Raw genomic sequence first — 19,853 nt, forward strand, 5'->3', positions numbered from 1 at the left:
CAATAGGTTTTTTAAAAATTCAAAGTTAAAATAACTGAAAAGCAAGGTCAAAAAGCAAAATACTTCTAAACTACCTTGAGCCCTAAATTGTCATAATATTTAAAAACTTAGTGTTTCTTACTTGAGACAGTCTGTCTCCTGAGATAGTCTGTCTCCTGAGATACTATTCAGAATGAAGACACTTGTTGAAATGCAATCAGATTCATTTTCTACTACTACTTAAGGTTTCTTGGAATTCTCCCAAGATCCAACCATGCCCAAGGCAACATTAAGTCTACATTTGGTAAAATTTCAAAGTTACTTTATTCATTTTCAATTCACTACCTAGTTTCTCCTTCTCTTAAATGATTTTGTAAAAAATTTACTACCAATTTTGAGTAAAATAGTGATGGAGCCTCTTCTTGGGTCTGGTGACACTGTTACGTACCAAAGTACAGAGATTACTTTCCTAATGTTTTTGGTAATATTCAATACTTTTTCCAAGGACAGCATAATTGAACTATATGTCTAAAATTAAAGCTGAATTCACACAATGATGCCTCCAATTCAATTGCTTACTCTGTAATCCAAGGACCTATGCTCTTACTCATCAGAAGCAAATATTCCATGGCTACATCCAAAGCACTCAAAGGAAAAATATAATCTGACAACATAAAGAATAGTCCCCCTATAACAGTTTATTAGAATGTGAATATATTCCAAATCAATAACTAAAAAAAAAAAAAATCAAGTTACAAAGCATGCATAAAATACAAAGTAGCAATTTACAAATAGATAGTAGTATCTTCATAACCAATACACCAAAATAATAAAACGGCTACAGAGAAAAACTAAATTGACTAATCACAGCAATGCCTTCCGTGCGCCCCACACGTCATGAGCACCGCAAAAGACAGAAGATTAACTATGAAACATAGTAATCTATGCAAGCCCACACACGTATATTTTGGGGATATTCCACCATCCTGAATAGTATCACTTTAGTTGACACAACTTGTAGAACACTTCAGAGTTAAGTGCTCAATACTATCCACAAGAAAACAAAACTAAATATTAGTGTGCACATTTCTGAATGAGAAATGAGTTGCTCCATTGATTTCAATAATGTAGTGGAAGAAAACTTTCAGGTTTGTACAATGCCTAAATGCATTCTATTTAACTCAAGATACTATTTCATCTTGCGTACTAAAAGAATACATGCCTTTAAGTGGTACCACTTGAGCAGAAATTAACCTCTCACTGTATTCTTTAGACATACTGAAACCAGATATTTAACTGGACTATATTCCATAATATACTGCAAAACTCAAAAATCAGCATTGTTAAAATAATTTTCCATGCCTGCTGGTGGATATGGTGATAAAACTAGGTTGCATTTCATTTACTGGAAGGTTTTAAGACAAAATTAACACTTCACCACTGGATACTAAGAGCATTAAACCAGTTATTGCCTGAGCAATAAAATGCCACACAATCTACTGCTGGGAAATCGGAGAACTTAAATGACTTGGGCTGCCTGATTACTGTAACAGAGGCAACCCATATGGAATTCCACCAGTCTCTCCAGTACCCAGCCTGCCAGGCAGCACTGTTTAACATATGGCCCCATAACCATACTGCTACTGAAATCATCACTGTCTTTTGTGTTTATTAAGATAATTCTTATCCAGAAAAAAGTGCCCCCCTCTCTAATCAATTTTGATGTTTACAAAAATTAAAAAACAAAATTTACTAAACTATATAACCCTATTAAGGCATGTTAGAAATTGACTTCCAGAATAATGGAAAATTTTCAAGCTCTCAAAATTCTGCTATGTTTATAGGGCAATTCTTAGATTTATGGAAATATACACTGCACTGAGAGAAGAGTGTATTAATTATAAGCTGCTCTGTGGCAAAATGATAGCTTATTTCTACAGTCTTCTTAATTTGATTTAATCAAGACCAACAGATGAGCTTCAAGGGATCAAGTTAGATTATGTCCTACAGTGACAGCTTCCATGATGAAAAGTAAACAATAATTGAGGAATCCAAACATTCAGTTTATTAAACTAAGGCTAGTGAAGCCATAGCATGAAAAAAAAGCTGCAGTCATTCGGGACAAGTGGGTGATTTTATAAAGCTAAAATCAAAAGACTTAAGACATGGAAAAATTCGTAAGTATGAGGAAGTAATAAAACACAAAAATGACCACAAGAATTACAAATATATTTAAATCTCAGACCTGGGAATTGGACTATACACAGCCTTCTAGGGGAGAAGAGAAACGCCTTATATGTTCTGACAGCACTGCACCTTTGGCTTGTTTTCAGTGGTTGGTGGAACATGAATAGGAACCACATTGTTGCTTGGAGACATGTCATTTTCACGTCTGTCTGACATTTGCTTCTGGGAAACAATGCGGTATATCTCTGAGTAAAAAAAAAAGAAACAGCAACACCCAGTGTGAACAGACCCATAAATCGTTGATAAAAAAGATACACAGAGGCATAAGTTATATTCATAAGAGAAAAAAATGCAAATAAACTGAACAGAGACTGCATATACTCAAAGTTTTATTTTCAAACAGCCACTGATTCGAGTCAACCCATTATTTCACAACAATTTCCCTTAGGGTAAGAAGAGAAATAAAGGTTTTCCATTTCAGAGGGAAAGGTTTACCAATCAGTTAAATAAATCTTGGTCTAAAGAGATTACACAGTTTATGGGCTTAGATCTAAATTTCTACCCTTACCAAAAAAACCTACATACATTGACACTGTACCACAGAAAAATATTTAAATCTGCATTATCAGACACAGTAGGTATTTCTGTTGGCTACACGGGGAAGCATACAACTTCATAAACAAGTCAAAATCCCAAAGGACTCTTGGAAAAGAAGAACGGAAAGATAATGTTTATCAGTGCCTCCTGAACTAAAGTTAAACTGTAATGAAATAATTATTCAAATCAAGCAACTTAAGATTTTCTATGACACTTATCAAAACTAATTGTTTAGCATCTACCTCTTCCACTAAACAAACTAGTGGATGAGGAACGTTGCCTGCCATATCAGTAAACAAAGGATGATGGGCCATCAAGCCATCAGCCACTGCACCCACCCCCCTCTCCCACGGTGCACCCCGAGGGAATTCAGGATGGAGAAAAGTAGAATACTGGCACTAGATAGTTAAGGTGCATATCAAAGGAGTAATTTCAATGAGCCCAGACTCTTGCAGCTTCCCATACAAAGAAAAGCCCTAAATTCATTAACTTGAGATGTCTGGTTTTCTTTAATTAACAGTAATCTTTTGATGTTCCAGACTACCTAGTTTTTGTTCAAGAAACTCCTATATATCCTGGCTCCTCCCTTAACTCTTCGGAACAGTCTCTCAGAGCCATCTGAGAGGCTGCCTCCTGGGCTTAAGTCCTCAGCAAGTCCGCCAAATAAGACATAATTCTCAATTTTTAGGTTGTGCATTTTTTTCAGTCAACAAACTATAAGGACCAAAACTGTATCTACTTTATTCACTGCTGTATCTCCAGCATATAGTAGGGGTTTGATAACTAAGTACACGAATAAATGTTATTAAATTCCTCTACAGCAAGTATCCTTATTTAATACATTGTATTTGGTCTCACAGTGCACTGCCTAAACGTAGCTCCCTCTGACTATATAAACTCCTTACAAACAAAGAATGTATCTTACCTTTGTTCTCAAAGTGCTCCCTCCAAAAAAAAAAAAAAACCCTCAAAAGATAAGGGAACTCTAAAAATGGGACAAACTGACATGATATGCCTATTATGATGGACTATGAAGTATAATATATTCCTATGAATGACACCTATGTATTCCTACCAAAAATGTTGAAAATGAATTTATCATGAGGAAACAATTAGATAAATCCAGACTGAGGGACATTCTATAAGACAACTGGCCAAGACTCTTCAAAAAGTTACTGCCACAAAATACATTTAAAAGATGAGAATAAATGCTTTAGATGTGGGCTACAGCCCACCTATTTATATTAAATATATGTTAACCACCTATTTAAATTAAATAAATACAATTCAAAATCCAATTCCTCAGTCCAATAGCCATATTTCAAGTGCTCAATAACAACCCGTAGCAAGTGGCTACTCTATTCAGTACCCAGATATATAACAATTCCATCAATGCAATGTGTTTTCCTTGACTGGATCCTAGGTTTAAACTGTAAAACCCAAATCTATAAAAGACATTATTAGTACACCTGGAGAAATCTGAATATGAACTTGCACATTAGATAATACTACGTAAACAAAGTTCTTGGATATGATATATGGTATTGTGATTATGTAGGAGAATGCCTTTTTCTGAGGAGATAAAATGCTCAAGTGTTTAGTAGTAAAGTGCCATAATGTCTACAGTTTGCTTTCCAAAGATTGAGCAAAGGGGAAGAAAAGTATATTTACACATATAGAAATAAGCCAAATGTGGCAAAATGTTAATAACTGAGGATTTTAGATGAAGGATATATGGGTGTTCACTGTATTACTTCTGTAATATTTGGAAATTTTTAAAATATAAAGTTATGGGGAAAAAAGAAAGTGGAATCATTATTTTCAAATGTACGAACATCATTTGGATTCTAGGTTGAACTGTTAAAATTTGAGACAGGAAATTTTAATATTGCTTGGATAATAGAGGACAATAAAGAATTACTGCCAGTTTTTAAATGGTTTTGTTGTTACGGGTTTAAGTCCTACCTTTTAAATATACATCATGAAATGTTTACAAATGAAATGATGTAATATCTCGGATTTGTTTCAAAATAATGGGGGAGGGAGTAGGTGGAGGAAAGATTGGCTCTGAACTGACGGTTGTTGATGGCTACATTGGCTCATGATAATATCTTACTTTTGGTATGCTGAAAATTTTCCATAACAAAAAGTTAAAGAAAAGGAAATGTACTAACTAAATTAATACATTTTTTCCAAGTTAAAAACTAATTTCCCTAAAGTTGAATAACAGCAAACTGTAATCAACTGAATATGTAAACTAACAAAAACACTGACAGCTCGTGTGCCTTCTCGTATGCTTTTTTGGGGGAAGCAGGTGGCTAAAATTTGTTTCAGAAGGGTGACAGTGGTTCAAAGGTGAAGAAGCACCAAGGGAAAAGATTAGATTCCAATAAAGAAAGGCAGACTAGAGTTTAAAAAAAAAAAAAAAAAAAAGGATATGCAGGACGTGGAGTCTTCATTTGGATTCTTTTCATTAAAAAGGGATGGGACCGGGGCTTCCCTGGTGGCGCAGTGGTTAAGAATCTGCCTGCCGGGCTTCCCTGGTGGCGCAGTGCTTGAGAGTCTGCCTGCCGATGCCGGGGACACGGGTTCGCGCCCCGGTCCAGAAAGATTCCACATGCCGTGGAGCGGCTGGGCCCGTGAGCCATGGCCACTGAGCCTGCGCGTCCGAAGCCTGTGCTCCGCAACAGGAGAGGCCACAACAGTGAGAGGTCCGCGTACCGCAAAAAATAAAAAAATTTTAAAAAATTAAAAAAAAAAAGAATCTGCCTGCCAATGCAGGGGACACGGGTTCGAGCCCTGTTCTGGGAAGATCCCCATGCCGCGGAGCAACTAAGCCCGTGCACCACAACTACTGAGCCTGCGTTCTAGAGCCCGCGAGCCACAACTACTGAGCCTGCGTGCTCCAACTACTGAAGCCTGCACGCCTAGAGCCCGTACTCCACAAGGGAAGCCACCGCAATGAGAGGCCTGTGCACCGCCACGAAAAGTAGACTAAGAAAGCCCGTGTGCAGCAACGAAGACCCAATGTAGCCAAGAATAAATTAATTAATTTAAAAAGAAATTTTAAAAAGGGATGGGACCAGAGTGTCTAGGGTAAAGAGAAAGACAGTCATTCAATCAGGCTAGTGACTAAGAAGTAAAGATAATCATCAACTTACTGAAAAACTATACCATTCATTCTTTATTCTTTATGTTTTCTCCCTAATCCCCAACTGGAAGGCTCTTCTTTCTCAAGTGCAAATGATTAAATGTGACCCTCTACAAATTTAACTTCTTTACAAGTGGTTTTAAATATTACGTTAGGGGAACCAAAACAAAAATTATTTTGCAGGTTCTTAAATAAAAAGCAAATACTGGAAGAAAGGAAAAAGCAGAGTTCTCAGAGAACACAGAAAGGTAAATAATTAAAGAGATCTCATTACAAGGAAAGAAATTTGAGCAGTGTTATAAAACTGCCTGCAAGTACTGCATACTGTTTTGTAGAAGTAGATTATTACTACATTGCTACAGTCACCAAAAAGATGTCTGCTAATAAAAATGCCACCCAAGGCAACAAAGAAAAAGGAAAGTGCTGATCAGAAAATTAGGAGAAATTTTTTCTTTCAGTTAGAATGGGCACTAAGAAGCTACACAAGTAATTTAACATCTCTGTGGCTGGGTGTGTCACTTAAAAAAAACTTTGATAAGAAAATATAAATCAGGTACCTTCTAGCCGGTATCTGATTAGAGAAGGTTATTTAAGTGGGGGGAGGGGAACAGGACTAATAACTTGCTAAACCAGATGCAAATATTTTCCTCTTTCAAGGGCATGTTCTCCTTTAGAACCAAATGTATGTGATATACCAATTCCTGTGCAGATCCTTTTCAAGAAGTCCAAAGGACAGGTAAGGTTAGAAAGAAAAGGAATTCTGCTTTATCATTCTTATATCAGGATCTCCTGTATGAGATCTAAATATAAAGTAAAATATTAATATAAAATAGCTTTAAATATAACCGAGTAAAGTTAAATAAAAGACATATGCCTATTTCTACTCTAACGGAAATATGGATCAAGTTTCAAAGTAAATTCTAAGGAAGTTAAATGCAATAGCTCCAAATTGGGGAACAAAAAAACCTAAAATTCCTCAGTCCCTCCAAAAATTGTGAAAATAGCAGAGACCTGAGTTATCCTACTACAGCCTACATCAGAATTTGTTAGACCTTCTTCAAACCTACTGCTCAGGATGTAAGTTTCTTGAAGGTCAAAAAATGCTCTGATTTGACTGACACAAGGTTGCCACATGCAAAGAATCAAAGCTACTATGTCTGATTAAAAGATCCTCACTACTCCAATAAAATTAATGCCTGAAAAACCCTAGCCTCACTTTTAAGAGACAATATGCTAAGTGAACTAAAATTCTTTCAACCAGGAATTCCCTGGCGGTCCAGTGGTTAGGACTCCATGCTTCCACTGCAGGGGGCACAGGTTCAATCCCTGGTCGGGGAAATAAGATCCCACAAGCCACACAGCACGGCCAAAAAAAAATTCTTTCAACCATAGAATTAAGAATTTAGTCTCCATACTACAAAGATGGCTTGGACTTATTAATTACATGGAGAAACCTGGAGGACATCATCATAACCAACATCACCAGTAATTAATAAGACAAACCAATATCATGAGCCTTCTGATATGATGCACTGAGAACACTTTTGTGGTATTCCTGCTGAAAATACATAACCAGAACTGAATCACAAGGAAACATAAGACAAACCCAAATTGAGGGACACTACAAAATAACTGACCCATACCCTTCAAGAAATGTCAATAAACAAAAGACAAAATGAGGAACTATTCCAGATTAGAGAAAACTAAAAAGAATTATGACAACTGAATGCAATGTATGATCTGATTACAGACTGTCTTTTGCTAATAAGGACATAATTGGAACAGTTGGCAAAATCTGAATAAGATCTGTAGCTTAACACTGATGTGGTACTATTACCTAACTCTCTAATTTTGATCAATGTACTATGGCTATGAAAAGACTATATCCTTGATTTTAGGAAATACACGCTGAAAAGCACTTAGGGATAATGGGCAACATGTCTGTCACTCTCAAATGGTACAGGAAAAAAACAGTATTATTTATATATTTAGAGAGGAAGAAAAAGAAGCAAGCAAGTGTGGTAAAATATCAACATCTGGGGAATATGGGTTAAAGATATTTGCAAATACTTTGTACTATTATTGCAACCGTTAAGTCTGAATTTGTCAAAATTCAAAGTTAAAAGAAAAAAATAATACAGTATGGAAAATATGGATTAATAACATCCCTCAGTGAACTTGAGGATGAAAGAAAACAAAGCTGCACTGAAATTTAGAGGCTAAGCAATGTATCAGGCTCACTCATGCACTAACCAACCACCTCCTAAAAATACCATCAGCAAAATTATGTCATGAAATTACTGTCAAAGTCATGGATGTCAAGAATGGCATGGGTCGATTCCAAAAAAAGCAACACAGTTAACTTTGAAGTAACAATGGAGATACATTTTCTAATACATAATTTTGCATCTTAAAAAGTAAAAAGCTATTTTTTTCTTCCAGCAACATCAAAATACAACATAAATGCTCCCTTAATACTGTTAACACGTAAGGCAAAATTAAGCCTAATGAGAATACTGTTCTATTTCCTGTTTCTCCTATGCATTAATACTCCCACTATTATATAGAAAAGTTTAGAACAAACATCCTAACACTTGCAAAACACAGATGTCTGCTGCCATATGCAGTGATCTCTGATCCCACAGATCAACACTGAGACATTACAGGAAGCTGAGGAAATAGTGGCTATATAGAGAGAAAAAGTGGTAGTAGTAAGTGAAGCTCAAGCCTTATTTGCTTTCAAGCAATATTAATTAAGCAGTAACAAAAGCTTAATCAAGAGTGAATTTTAAGAGAAACAGCCAGATGTTCATCATTCAGGACAAAACAGATCAATTTTAAGTATATATCACTGCTTATTGATTACTTCATGTTTGAACAGATCATACGTTCAACGTTACAAAATGATACATAAAATAGTTAACTGCAGATGGAAGAAAACACTTGGCCTCATTTTCACTCAATATGAGAATAAACGGGCTATAAACTGAAATCAGAATGGGCTAGAATTATAGCAGAGATTTGATAGGACATAAAAAATAACCCAACAAGGACTAACTAAAGTTTTTTCAAATGAGGTTTTTCAGAGGCCTTAAAGAGACTCACAGACTTTGAAGATGATTTAATTCACTCATGTTAAGACACTGAATCTTAGGACTAGAGAGGTTCACTGGCTTTAGTTACACAGGGAATGAGAGCAAAGTGATAAAAAGTAAAACCTACAGCTCCTGGGTCTCAATTGAGTATTCAACACATTGATCCAAGAGAAACCACACAAGTGCTTAAAAAGGAAAAAAAGGATTTGCAGACATAGTGCATATTCAATCAGATCTTGCTTGCTTGAAACAATCTGCAATGAAAGGTGACACAAAGATTCTAAAACAAAGCTACTGTGTTCCAAAGACTGTTTGTCCAACTCTAGCACCGGTCCTTTATTTACTATTTTTCTGATAACAGAAAAGAATTCTAATAAACCAGGTATGTAAATCATCAATATAGTTTATTTTTAATGAGTTTTTTTTTCATACCTTCACTGCTATTTAGCTACCAATATCAAATATTTACAATGTACCAGGGACAGCTAAGTATTTTACATGTACAAACTCATGTACTCATTTTTGGAGTCTAGCGTAGATGTCCCAATGACAGACAATTCTTTTCTGTGAGTTAGGTTATAGGGACAAAAACCTTTAAGTCACAACATTAACAGTCAAGTCAAATCATATCACAAGGTATTTATAAATACAAGCCCTTACTTGAAAGAAAATAACAGAACTCCCAAAACATATTTCAACTTCACATACGAAGAAATTAAGGGCTAGAAAGGTTAAGTAACTTGCCGAAGATTACAGGAGCTAATTAATAAGTGGAGCAGCCAGGACTAGAAACTAAGTCAGGCTTCTAAACCCATGTTCCTAAACCCTAAGTTTTATTCCCTACATTTTTACAGTAAGATAACATTTAAAAGCTAAAATCTGTTGGTCTCCAATACAAGTGCTGCATACGAAGAATAAAAATCTTCTTACATTATAATTGGAAGCTCATTTACTTAACCATTTCTCCATATATATTTTTTAGACCACATAAGATCACTATATATTAAGACTATACTCTAAATTATGAGTTCTTAAAAGTAATATACAGGGACCTCCCTGGTGGTCCAGCGGTTAAGACTCCACGCTCCCAATGCAGGGGGTCTGGGTTCGATCCCTGGTCAGGGAACTAGATCCCTCATGCCGCAACTAAGACCCAGCGTAGCCAAATAAATAAATAATTTTTTTTAAGTAATATACATTTTTAAAGTACTTAAAAACAACTCACTGAAGTGCCTATTAGAGGATTAAGATTAAACTTTCAGATGAATTGTTCATTCTATTAAAGTCAGGGTAAATATGAGTCAACATAAATAAAATGTCCTCTTATTCCTGAGGTTGACCTGGTCTACACATCCACATTCCAAAACAGCATGAATTTTGTTTCTTTCCCACGACTTATTTAAACTTTTCAGTATGTAATCACTGGCTGATTTTCTCCACAGGTGACACGTTGCTTCTTATCCAATAATAGATCATGGCAGAATTTTACTTTTTGTTTTCTCATTTAAGTTTTTAAGAATATATTTTTCCCTGGGTGCTTCTATAACAAATCAGAACCAAGAATGCCTTTTCTTTACTGAATTTCAAGAAGACATTCATATCTTTCCATAAATGGGATTTCAATATTTATTTTCTAAAAAGTACCATTAAGCATTGCTTTGTGCTTATGACCATGAAATATGGAATTCATGGACCAAAGTAATAAGAGAAGTGAACAAATTATTTTCAAAGTATTTTTCCCACTATAAACCAGATGAATTAGGATGATTAACGCTCAGCAAGAAGGGTTGTTAACTAATTTTGTACTCTAAACAGGTCTTGCGATAGTAGCTCTCAAATGATAGTCATTCTCAGTGTGATTTTATAGTTTAGTTTCCTGATTAATTTGCTTAAATTTCCTTCCTAATACTTCAAATTCCCACTGGTATAATCTAAAAATGCAAGTCTTACCTGTCAAGATTGTCTGAAAAGCAGCTTCTACATTCGTAGAGTCTAGAGCAGATGTCTCAATGAATGACAAACCATTCTTTTCTGTGAGGAGACACAAAAACTTCAGTCTTGTCAAATTTTAATACAAGGGATGTATTAAAGCTTTCAAAAGGAAAGTAAAAGAACTTTTTTAAAGCCGAAGACCTCCCCAACTTCTTGAGGAATAAGAGCACATGTTACTTCCACTTTAGTAGATTAAAAATGGCAGCGAGAAATTTTCACTGACTTCTTAATTAAAATAAATACTCGTTGCATCTAAATACTACCACTAGCAATGAACAACACTAGGCATAATGTAGTAAACTTATCAAATACTCAGCTAATTTCATCCCTTACTGGGCTTCTCCCCATCAACAACATAGCTATGGTATAAACGTGGGTGGGTATATGTGATTCACTCAGAATTCTGTGACTGTATTATCTGAAATAAAGCTTCTCTCCCAGAACTGAAAAACTGTGATAGAAAATTTTATTCACAGCATAATCAATAGTGGAAGGTCACAATTTTCACTTGTCAAGAATGTACAATGTTGCCTTCTAGTAGGCTGCCCCTACCAATACGGAGTCAATAGATAGGCAGATCCTCTATAAAGCCAAAAAAGTTACAACTCCTAAGCAGCTACACCCCTGTTGGTCCTTGACCACTCCCTGGGCCACTACTTTTCGGACACACATAGAACAAGCCTTAGTAAAACACAGACATAATGGAAAAACGCAGGAAGCACAGAATAAACATAGATTTCATCTACCCGTTCCAGGGAGAGAAAAGAAGACAGTATTCATATTCAAGTTTTGGCAGCAAAAACTCAAAATACTACAGTTTTAATAACTCAAAGTTAAGCAAAAGAGTCGTACAGTCATCACACACTTTCAAAACAACAATACTTGTTAAGCATTCATGTTTACCTTTCCAAAACTACTGTAACCGATTACCCTCATGGGAGGGTTATCAAAACTGCAAGAAATACAGAATCACTGTAATATCACAGAATTCATACCACTAACCTGCAAAAGCTCTTGCTTCATCTGTAGGAACCGCCCTGAGATGGCGCAAATCACTCTTATTGCCCACAAGCATGATAACAATGTTACTATCAGCATGATCTCTCAGTTCTTTCAGCCATCGCTCTACATTTTCATATGTGAGATGTTTAGCAATGTCATAAACCAATAAGGCACCTACAGCTCCACGATAGTATCTGAAAACAGAAACATGTATTTAACTATTAGAAAACAACCACAAGATGGAAGAGAACACCAGAAAAGACTAAGTATATGGTATATATATGTGTGTGTGTATATATATATATATATATATATATATATATATATACATACACACATATATATAGTTTTAAACACACTTATAAATTTTAGAATCCTAATACCGGAATTCTTTAAAGGAAACAAAACAGTACCTTTTTCCAATACCAAAAGTCAGCTAATTCACTTTGGTAGCCTATTTCACAGAACTTAAAAAACTATGAGACTTACGCTGATGTTATAGCTCGGTATCGCTCTTGCCCTGCCGTGTCCCATATCTGTGCTTTTATTGTTTTCCCATCAACCTGGATGCTTCTTGTTGCAAACTCTACTCCAATGGTGCTCTTGCTTTCAAGATTAAACTCATTTCGAGTAAATCGAGACAGGAGATTACTCTTTCCAACACCAGAATCTCCGATAAGGACAACTAAAAAGACAAAGAACTTAATGTCAGATGAATGAGGCACACACATTCACAATGCCATCATGTTTTAAAGCAAAAAAAGACAGGGCATCTGATTTTTAAAAAGGGATGAGGGTGGGGGTGGAGCTGAGTGCCCATGTTATCAATCGATAAAACCAATTTATTCTTTTTCACGTGTTTCTACCTGCATAGTGACTTCCACACATCATCTGCTTAGCACAGATCAAGTATCCTGTCTCACACATGCAAATTTTCATCATAGGTCTACTAGGCACTGATGACAGGCTAATGCATTAATTTAACAATCAACGTTATACCAACCTTACTACCTTAGAAGGTAATAACTTGAAAGATAAATCCTAAACCAAATGAACAATTTGTGATATGAAAATGTGTTAGACATGAAAGCAACAAAGGATGTTAGTGCCCTAAGTATGTTCTACTTAGTCTCATCAAAGCCTGGAAGACCTCAGGACTCATACCTAGGCAAAATGAAACACACGTAACACAGAAGGCATCATGTTTATAAACGCTGCCACCCAGATCACAGAAACTACAATGGCCCTTTCATAGTTCCATTTACCAGACTGGCAGGAGACTAGAGACCCCTCCAAAAAGAAACACCCCACTAAGTTTAACAGGGGCCCTAGAAAGCTAATAACTCTGACTTACTCTGAGTCAAAGTCAAAGCAAGGAGGGCCTACACTTTTACTTACGACTTAATGACTTAAAAAAAAAAAGGTTTGATTAGATGAATTTATTTCCTATGATTACTAAAGGAGGTAGCTTATTTACTAGCGAAATACAGTGGATTCTTTTTCACCTAAGGTGATATTACACTTCAAAAACAATGGGGAAATAGGCAGTCAACTTGTTTTAAAGCATTTCTATCTGAATTTAAAGAACAAATGAGTTCACAGGTTTACAGAATCTGAGCTTGATAACATTTTTTTCCTTGGTAAAAAATTTTATCAAGATTTCAGAAAATATTATACTTATTCCTACCGTTGACTACTAATGCTGCTTCTTAGTTCTTATTAGCTAATTGACTTAGATACCAGGACTAGATAATCAAACATGCAAGAATAACACCAGGAATAAGACTATGCCTTACTAAAGAGACTGGTATCTGGTAGACGGTGGCAAGGGCAGTGAAAACTGTGAGAGCTCACTGCACTCAGGTCAGAGGGCAGAGTCCATTACGCATTCCTTCCTTGCCACAAGAGCGGATATAAGCTGGCCTCTGGACAGTCTTGGAGAGAGTACAATTATTAGCAAGTGCATATCTTTCTGGCCTCCTCTATCAGCTGATTCAGCAAGAAATCATCCCAGCAGCAGTGACCCCATGCAGCAAAATGCATAGTTATTTCTAGTTATATAGTCAATTAGAGGTGTCAGAGGTACTGCAGCAAACACAGATAATACAGTAAATGCTTTAATTTGGATACCAGGGAAGAAGATGCTAAGGTCATGAAAGTAACGTACAAAAACAATGCACTTCCAATTTTACAGGATAGTTGGTTGATCTGTTAGTTCTCAAGGTCCCCCATTCTAGATGTGAAATGAAATCCCAGCTTCAGTAATCAAGTCCACCCTATTAGCAGGGTGTACTCACTGCTGCCTCTTAGCATAAGAGGCTGGATGTTCTGCTGAGGAAAACTCCTTTGAATCTTTTCTGGCCCCATGCTAGCACTGAGGTATAAAAGCCTCACTTGAAGTGGGAATAGCAAAGAAGGGAAAAACCAAAAAGCTGAACTTTTCTACTGCATAGGCACTCAGATACATCAGATGTATCGATTTAGAAGCCAGTCATTTAGTTTAAAGCCAAAGAGCAAGACATCTAGAATGATAATGCCTTTGGAAAATAAATAAATAACTCAAAGAACACTTTCCCCATCCCACAAAAACTCTAGTACTTTCAAATTTTGGTCTCTTGCCTTTCAACCTCCACTTTAATGATTATGTTCATTATCTCCCCATCCTCAAATCTTTGCGCCATCATAAAAATATTTAGTGAGGGCATGTTTTCCCCTTGATATAATCAATTAATTTTAACATAAAATTAGTACCCTTATCTGAAAATAATTCAAGATTCATGAATACTTTATATAGTATAAAATAGTTATCTCAACTAGACATGGAAAAGGCTGACAGAATTATGACTAGCAACTTCTTAAAGGACTGTATTTTAAATGACAACAGAAAGTATTGGTTTTTTAAGAATAGCGCTGCCAAGATGATGCTGAGAAATGACACACTAAGGAAAGCTGCTTCTATTCAGTTGCCAAAAGAGAAACCACACCAAGAAAGGTTATATTCAGGCTCACTAAAAAATAAACAAACTAGAATGGATTAAATTACCTAAACAACAGAAGAGAATTTACTGGTTATAATTTTAAAAAAAACAAACCAAAAACCCGAAAGTTCATGGACTCAGACTTAATTTCTAATCAAAACAGTTTCTCTCATTAAGATGACAATACTTAATTGATTTTTTTTAATGAGACAAACTATATGATCACATCCTATAGTTCAAGAAAGGAATTTGAAGTTTTTCCTATACTTTCCATAACTAGTAATCTTAGGTTAAAAGTACTTCCACTTTAAACATTTTATAACTATAGCCATCTACATAACATATATATACGTGTGTGTAAGCATAAATTAAATAACAGCAACTGTATATGAAACATGTATCACATTTCTAAAATAACCTGATAATATTCATTACTACTTGGTTAACCTCATCTGCTGAATTTTACATATCATCTCTAATCTCTGATGCTAAATTTGGTTCATTATATATCAAATACTAGGCTGCTAAATGCCATAAAAACAGAATATACATATTAACTGACCATTATTTAACAAAAATTTCCAACTCTTCAACCACATTTAGTTTTACACACTCTCTTGCAAACTAACATACTGGGCTAAAATTTAATTCAACAAATCAACCATAGTATCTCAGACCTAAAAGTTATCACCTGAAGGAGTAACTGATAATTTTCATACTGGCTTTTATAAATAAACTTGGAGATCTTTCTACTCTTTCAACTATTCATAGTCCAACCTCACCAAGAGTCTTTAAAATTCAATAAGGCTGAACTAGACAAGTTTTTCTAGATTCAGCAGAACCCAAATTGCTCAACCAAAAGTTGTGAAAGAAAACCTATCAAGATGCAAGACAGCAAAGTTCCTATGATCGGTCCCACTGGCAATCAGCTGATGGTTAACTACTACTGACCTTCAATGAGACTGAAAAGAAAATGGTGTAGACTATGTATCCAGGTATTTTCAGAAAATGTGACTCTGACTGAATTGGTGTCTACCACAATATTTGTAAATAGGAACTATGATTGATTCATACTTCATTTATGTGTCCCAAAGGGCCTTAACCACATTGTGTGTAAATATTTGTGGAATTAAAGTTTTTAAAATAAAAAGTCAAGTTTTAAAAAATAAAATTAATTCCCCACCTCCACCAAAAGTCTCACTGTTGAACTTAACTAAAGATTAATGTTCAAGAACAAATACATAGTTTAGAATAATGTTCCTGCTCTCCCCACATTACATTCCCACTTGGACCACTCCATCCTACACCAACCAAAATATTCCTTCATTTTCAACTGGTTAGAGTTACAAACTAATTTACAATTCCCTCAACTCTTAAGTTTGCTAGGTAAGCATTCTTCCAGCTGGACAGCTGCAGCTCATCTCAGGGAATAAATCTATGTAAGAATGAAACCATTTAAAATGAAATTATTGTTGCTTCACTTTAAATTATAATTGTATAAACAAGAAATTGGCTATATAATCATCACAGAAGTTAAAAAGTGACTCATATCCTGTAAGAGCTTTAAAAAAAAGTGGAAATCTTTCTCAGCAGAATTTTTAAGACACCTTATCAAACAGCAAAATGTACAACACATGAAACCATAACCCATGGAAATATAAAACACTTTAGGAGGTCCTAGTTTTAAGTTTCTTTACTAATACTTAAATGCTCTTACAGTTACAGATTCAGGTTTAAAAAAAAACCCAGTGAGAACCATAGTAACTTCTTTCACATTATTACTATTTATTGAGTCCTCACAGAAGCTAAAATTTTACAATCAGTCTCATTTAATTCTCACAACAGCCCTGAGAGGTGTTTTTTTTTTAATAGATGAGGGAACTGAGGCTCAAAAAAGTCATCTTTCCAAAGGTCACAAAGCAAATGTAAAACCTGAGTCACTATTTGAACCCAGGCCTGTGTGATTCCAAAGCCCTGTGCTCTCTCAATCATTGTTAGTAGGATGGTCTAAACCCAAGGCTAAGTTAAAATTTCTTAAGCCAATCCAGGATACTGAGTATTCTTCGTGAGAAAATAACTGGCTTCTACAACCAACATTCAAGTTCTAATACAAACAGGAGAAATACTCTGATAGTCTATCTCATCCTAAATTACTTACTTCAGAAGTACCTAGCTGCCCACTGCCCTTGCACCTTGTTTAAAAAAACAAATCTCTCTTTAATGACTAAACCCCAGTCTCCAGGGTCTCACTTAAGTAACTGCACCAGACCTCAGATGCCTTCAGTCAAGAGTGTGCAAACTAATCCATGTTTCTTTTTTCTATTTGTAAAATGCATTAAGTACCCTCTTCTCCATAAATGCCTTTCCACTATCAGGGTAGTGGGAGTGGATACTGAAGGTACTCACCCTATATAAAAATTTCTGACCCAGAAGAATAAGTGGTGATAAGGGCATATCATCTGCTAGTGTGCCAAGATTTGCAAAGTATTGGTAAAGCAATGTTTCCTGCTTGTTTAGTCAACCATTCTTAGCACCCAGTGGCAAAGTCAGAAACAGTCGCCAAGCTTAACATTCTTTTTAAACTCCACCCTCCACTGTAAAGCTTTAATAGCAATGGCTTCTTCCTCCTTGGTAATGATCTTTGTTCAGCATACTACTGATGGCTGCCCTCCTAATTCAGGAGCAGAGAAAGACCATCAGAGAGAGTGCATTCATCCAACAAAAAAAGCATTTAGTGTACTCTTCTCTCAATGAAAGCTGTATCCGTTATTTTTGTTGATTAAAAAAAAACTATTTGGATTCTTTCTGGACTAACCAATAATTTTTTTTCACTCCCCACCCTCCAATATGTTTTGTCCAAGTGCACTACATGTTTCCCTACCTTATGAAAAATACTTAATTTGACCAAAGAGCACGCAACTTCCCCATGCCGCTCCCCCCTCCACCTCTGGGAAAAGGTATGCGGCCAACTAGGACTCTTCCCTTCCTGTTCTAAAAACACCAAAAGGTTGGATCCTCCCAGTGTTGCAGCAGGAAGCAACCAGTCCACAGCGATAAAGAAATCTAGTATTTGTGCAGCGCACAACCTTTCCTGCTCAGGAACTGGGCCTTCAGGTCTGGCAAGGATAACAGCCACCACCCATCCGCAACCCCTTCTCTCGAGCAGAGTCAAGAGCTATCCCAGGCTGTCTGCCGCTGGGAAGGGAGGATAGAAGAAAAAAGGCTAGGTGGCAAGTCACATCGGTCTGCCGGGTCACTGCGACAAGTGCGCGCGTGGGTGCTGGGACGATCCCTCCTGCCCTACCCCCCCCCCCAGCGTCGGGGTCGCACACGAGACATGGGAGAGCTCTTCAACTATCTGGGGACGGAAGGCAGAGAAAGAGCTACCAATGCTGGGGGCAGTGCGAGAAGGTTACTGACCGAGAGAACTGTGGGGCGGGTGGGGGTGGGGCCGCCGGCCCGTGCGGCTTTTAACTAGGGCCTGGCCCCGGTGATGGAAGAAGAATGCTAGGAGAGGCGTCTGTCCGAGGGGAGGGGAAGGGGCCCTCCCGAGAGGAAAGGGCGGCGGATAAGAAAAAGACCTGTACTGGGAGCGTGCGTCGAGGGAAAGGTGAAGAGCGGAGGGAAGGGCCTGTCAGAGGGGCTCAGGGAGGGTGTATACTGAGGGGGAGGGGGCGCTCAACCCGAAAAGATGGACGGTGGGAGGGGCGCCCCTTTGAAGGGGCCCTGGAACCCGGGGAGGAAGGAAGGCGATTTGGGAGACAGCAGCCGGCCGCGAGAAGGGCGCAGGGTAGGGGCTCTGAGGCGTCCTCAAGCCTCTGGGGAGGTCGCTAAGAGACCGCTGTGTGGTGAGGACCCCCTCTGTGACGGGAGGGAAAGGAGCTGAGCTGGGAGACCGGAGGACGAACCGCACACAGAGGAAGGGCTGAGGAAGGCCAATCTCAGGGCAGGGGCAGCCCGGGGGCGGGTCCCCCGGGAATGTCCCGGGCCCCCGAACCGGGACTCGGCGGAGAGTTCGAGAGCCCGTGGCCTCACCTTTGAAGAGGTAGTCGTACTCGTCGTCGCGGGTGCCCATTGCGCGGCCGAGAAGCGAAGGGGCGGGAGCAACAGTGGTACCGGTGGGACCAGGGGGCGTCGCTGCAGGGATAAACCGAACGCCGAGCTTCAGCGGCCGGACCCGGTAAAGAACCCCTCCCTGCCGCTACGCCACTTCCGGCAGGCCCCCGCCCCTAAGGGGAAGTACTTCCGGGGAGGCGGTTCCCCGCCCCTGAGCCTAAGAAGGGCGGCGCTCTCGGGTTTCGCTTACGTTTTCAAATTCTCGTCCCCCCCCCCCCACTCCCCCGCACCTCGGGAGGCTCTGAGCTGATACTGAGCCCTGGACTCCCGGCTGACCTTCCTAGCGGCTGCTCTCCGCACTTAATGGTCTCTCCCTCATTCCACGCGCCGCCATGCCGCGAAGCGGGGCGCTGGGGAGCGCTTCAGCACTGCCTCTGGTGGTTGGTTTGTGGATGGGGGCAGGATTCTTTAAGGATTAGAGAACCGAAGGCGACGTTGGAAGCGTCGTGGTTCCATGGTGTAATGGTTAGCACTCTGGACTCTGAATCCAGCGATCCGAGTTCAAATCTCGGTGGAACCTACACCGATGGGTTTTTATGTTCTTTTTATCCTGGCCACGCTTTTATAATTCATTTACTTATTCACTAGGTGACTGTACACCTACGGTATATGTGTCCTTGAACTAAGTAGGGAGAGAATGTCACAAAATATTATCTTTGCCCAGGAAAACCACATACCTTTCCCTCTTGGATTCTGTACTCTCTGTCACCTAGGTATCTCCTAAGTAGCCTCTGCTCTTCGCCTTTTTTTTTTTTT

At 38.0% G+C, this 19,853-nt stretch overlaps 1 protein-coding gene and 1 non-coding gene across 2 annotated transcripts; one reads left to right on the forward strand and one right to left on the reverse strand.

Annotated features, from left to right (window-relative positions):
• Positions 1 to 657: 657 nt before the first annotated feature.
• Positions 658 to 19,185, reverse strand: RAB11A (RAB11A, member RAS oncogene family). The gene is made up of 5 exons (XM_022579831.3): positions 19,017 to 19,185; positions 12,493 to 12,688; positions 12,004 to 12,197; positions 10,960 to 11,040; positions 658 to 2,411 (listed from the first exon to the last, which is right to left on the reverse strand). The coding sequence occupies exons 1-5, from the start codon at positions 19,054 to 19,056 to the stop codon at positions 2,272 to 2,274; spliced, it is 651 nt and encodes a 216-aa protein (XP_022435539.1). The 5' UTR covers positions 19,057 to 19,185; the 3' UTR covers positions 658 to 2,271.
• Positions 19,186 to 19,545: 360 nt separating this feature from the next.
• On the forward strand, positions 19,546 to 19,617 carry TRNAQ-CUG (transfer RNA glutamine (anticodon CUG)). The gene has a single exon. It is a non-coding gene; the product is annotated as a tRNA-Gln (tRNA).
• Positions 19,618 to 19,853: the final 236 nt, after the last annotated feature.

The sequence above is a fragment of the Delphinapterus leucas genome, chromosome 2, assembly GCF_059928025.1.
Source record: "Delphinapterus leucas isolate spDelLeu-1000000601 "Yukka" chromosome 2, BTC_Dleu_Yukka2, whole genome shotgun sequence".
Classification (NCBI taxonomy): domain Eukaryota; kingdom Metazoa; phylum Chordata; class Mammalia; order Artiodactyla; family Monodontidae; genus Delphinapterus; species Delphinapterus leucas.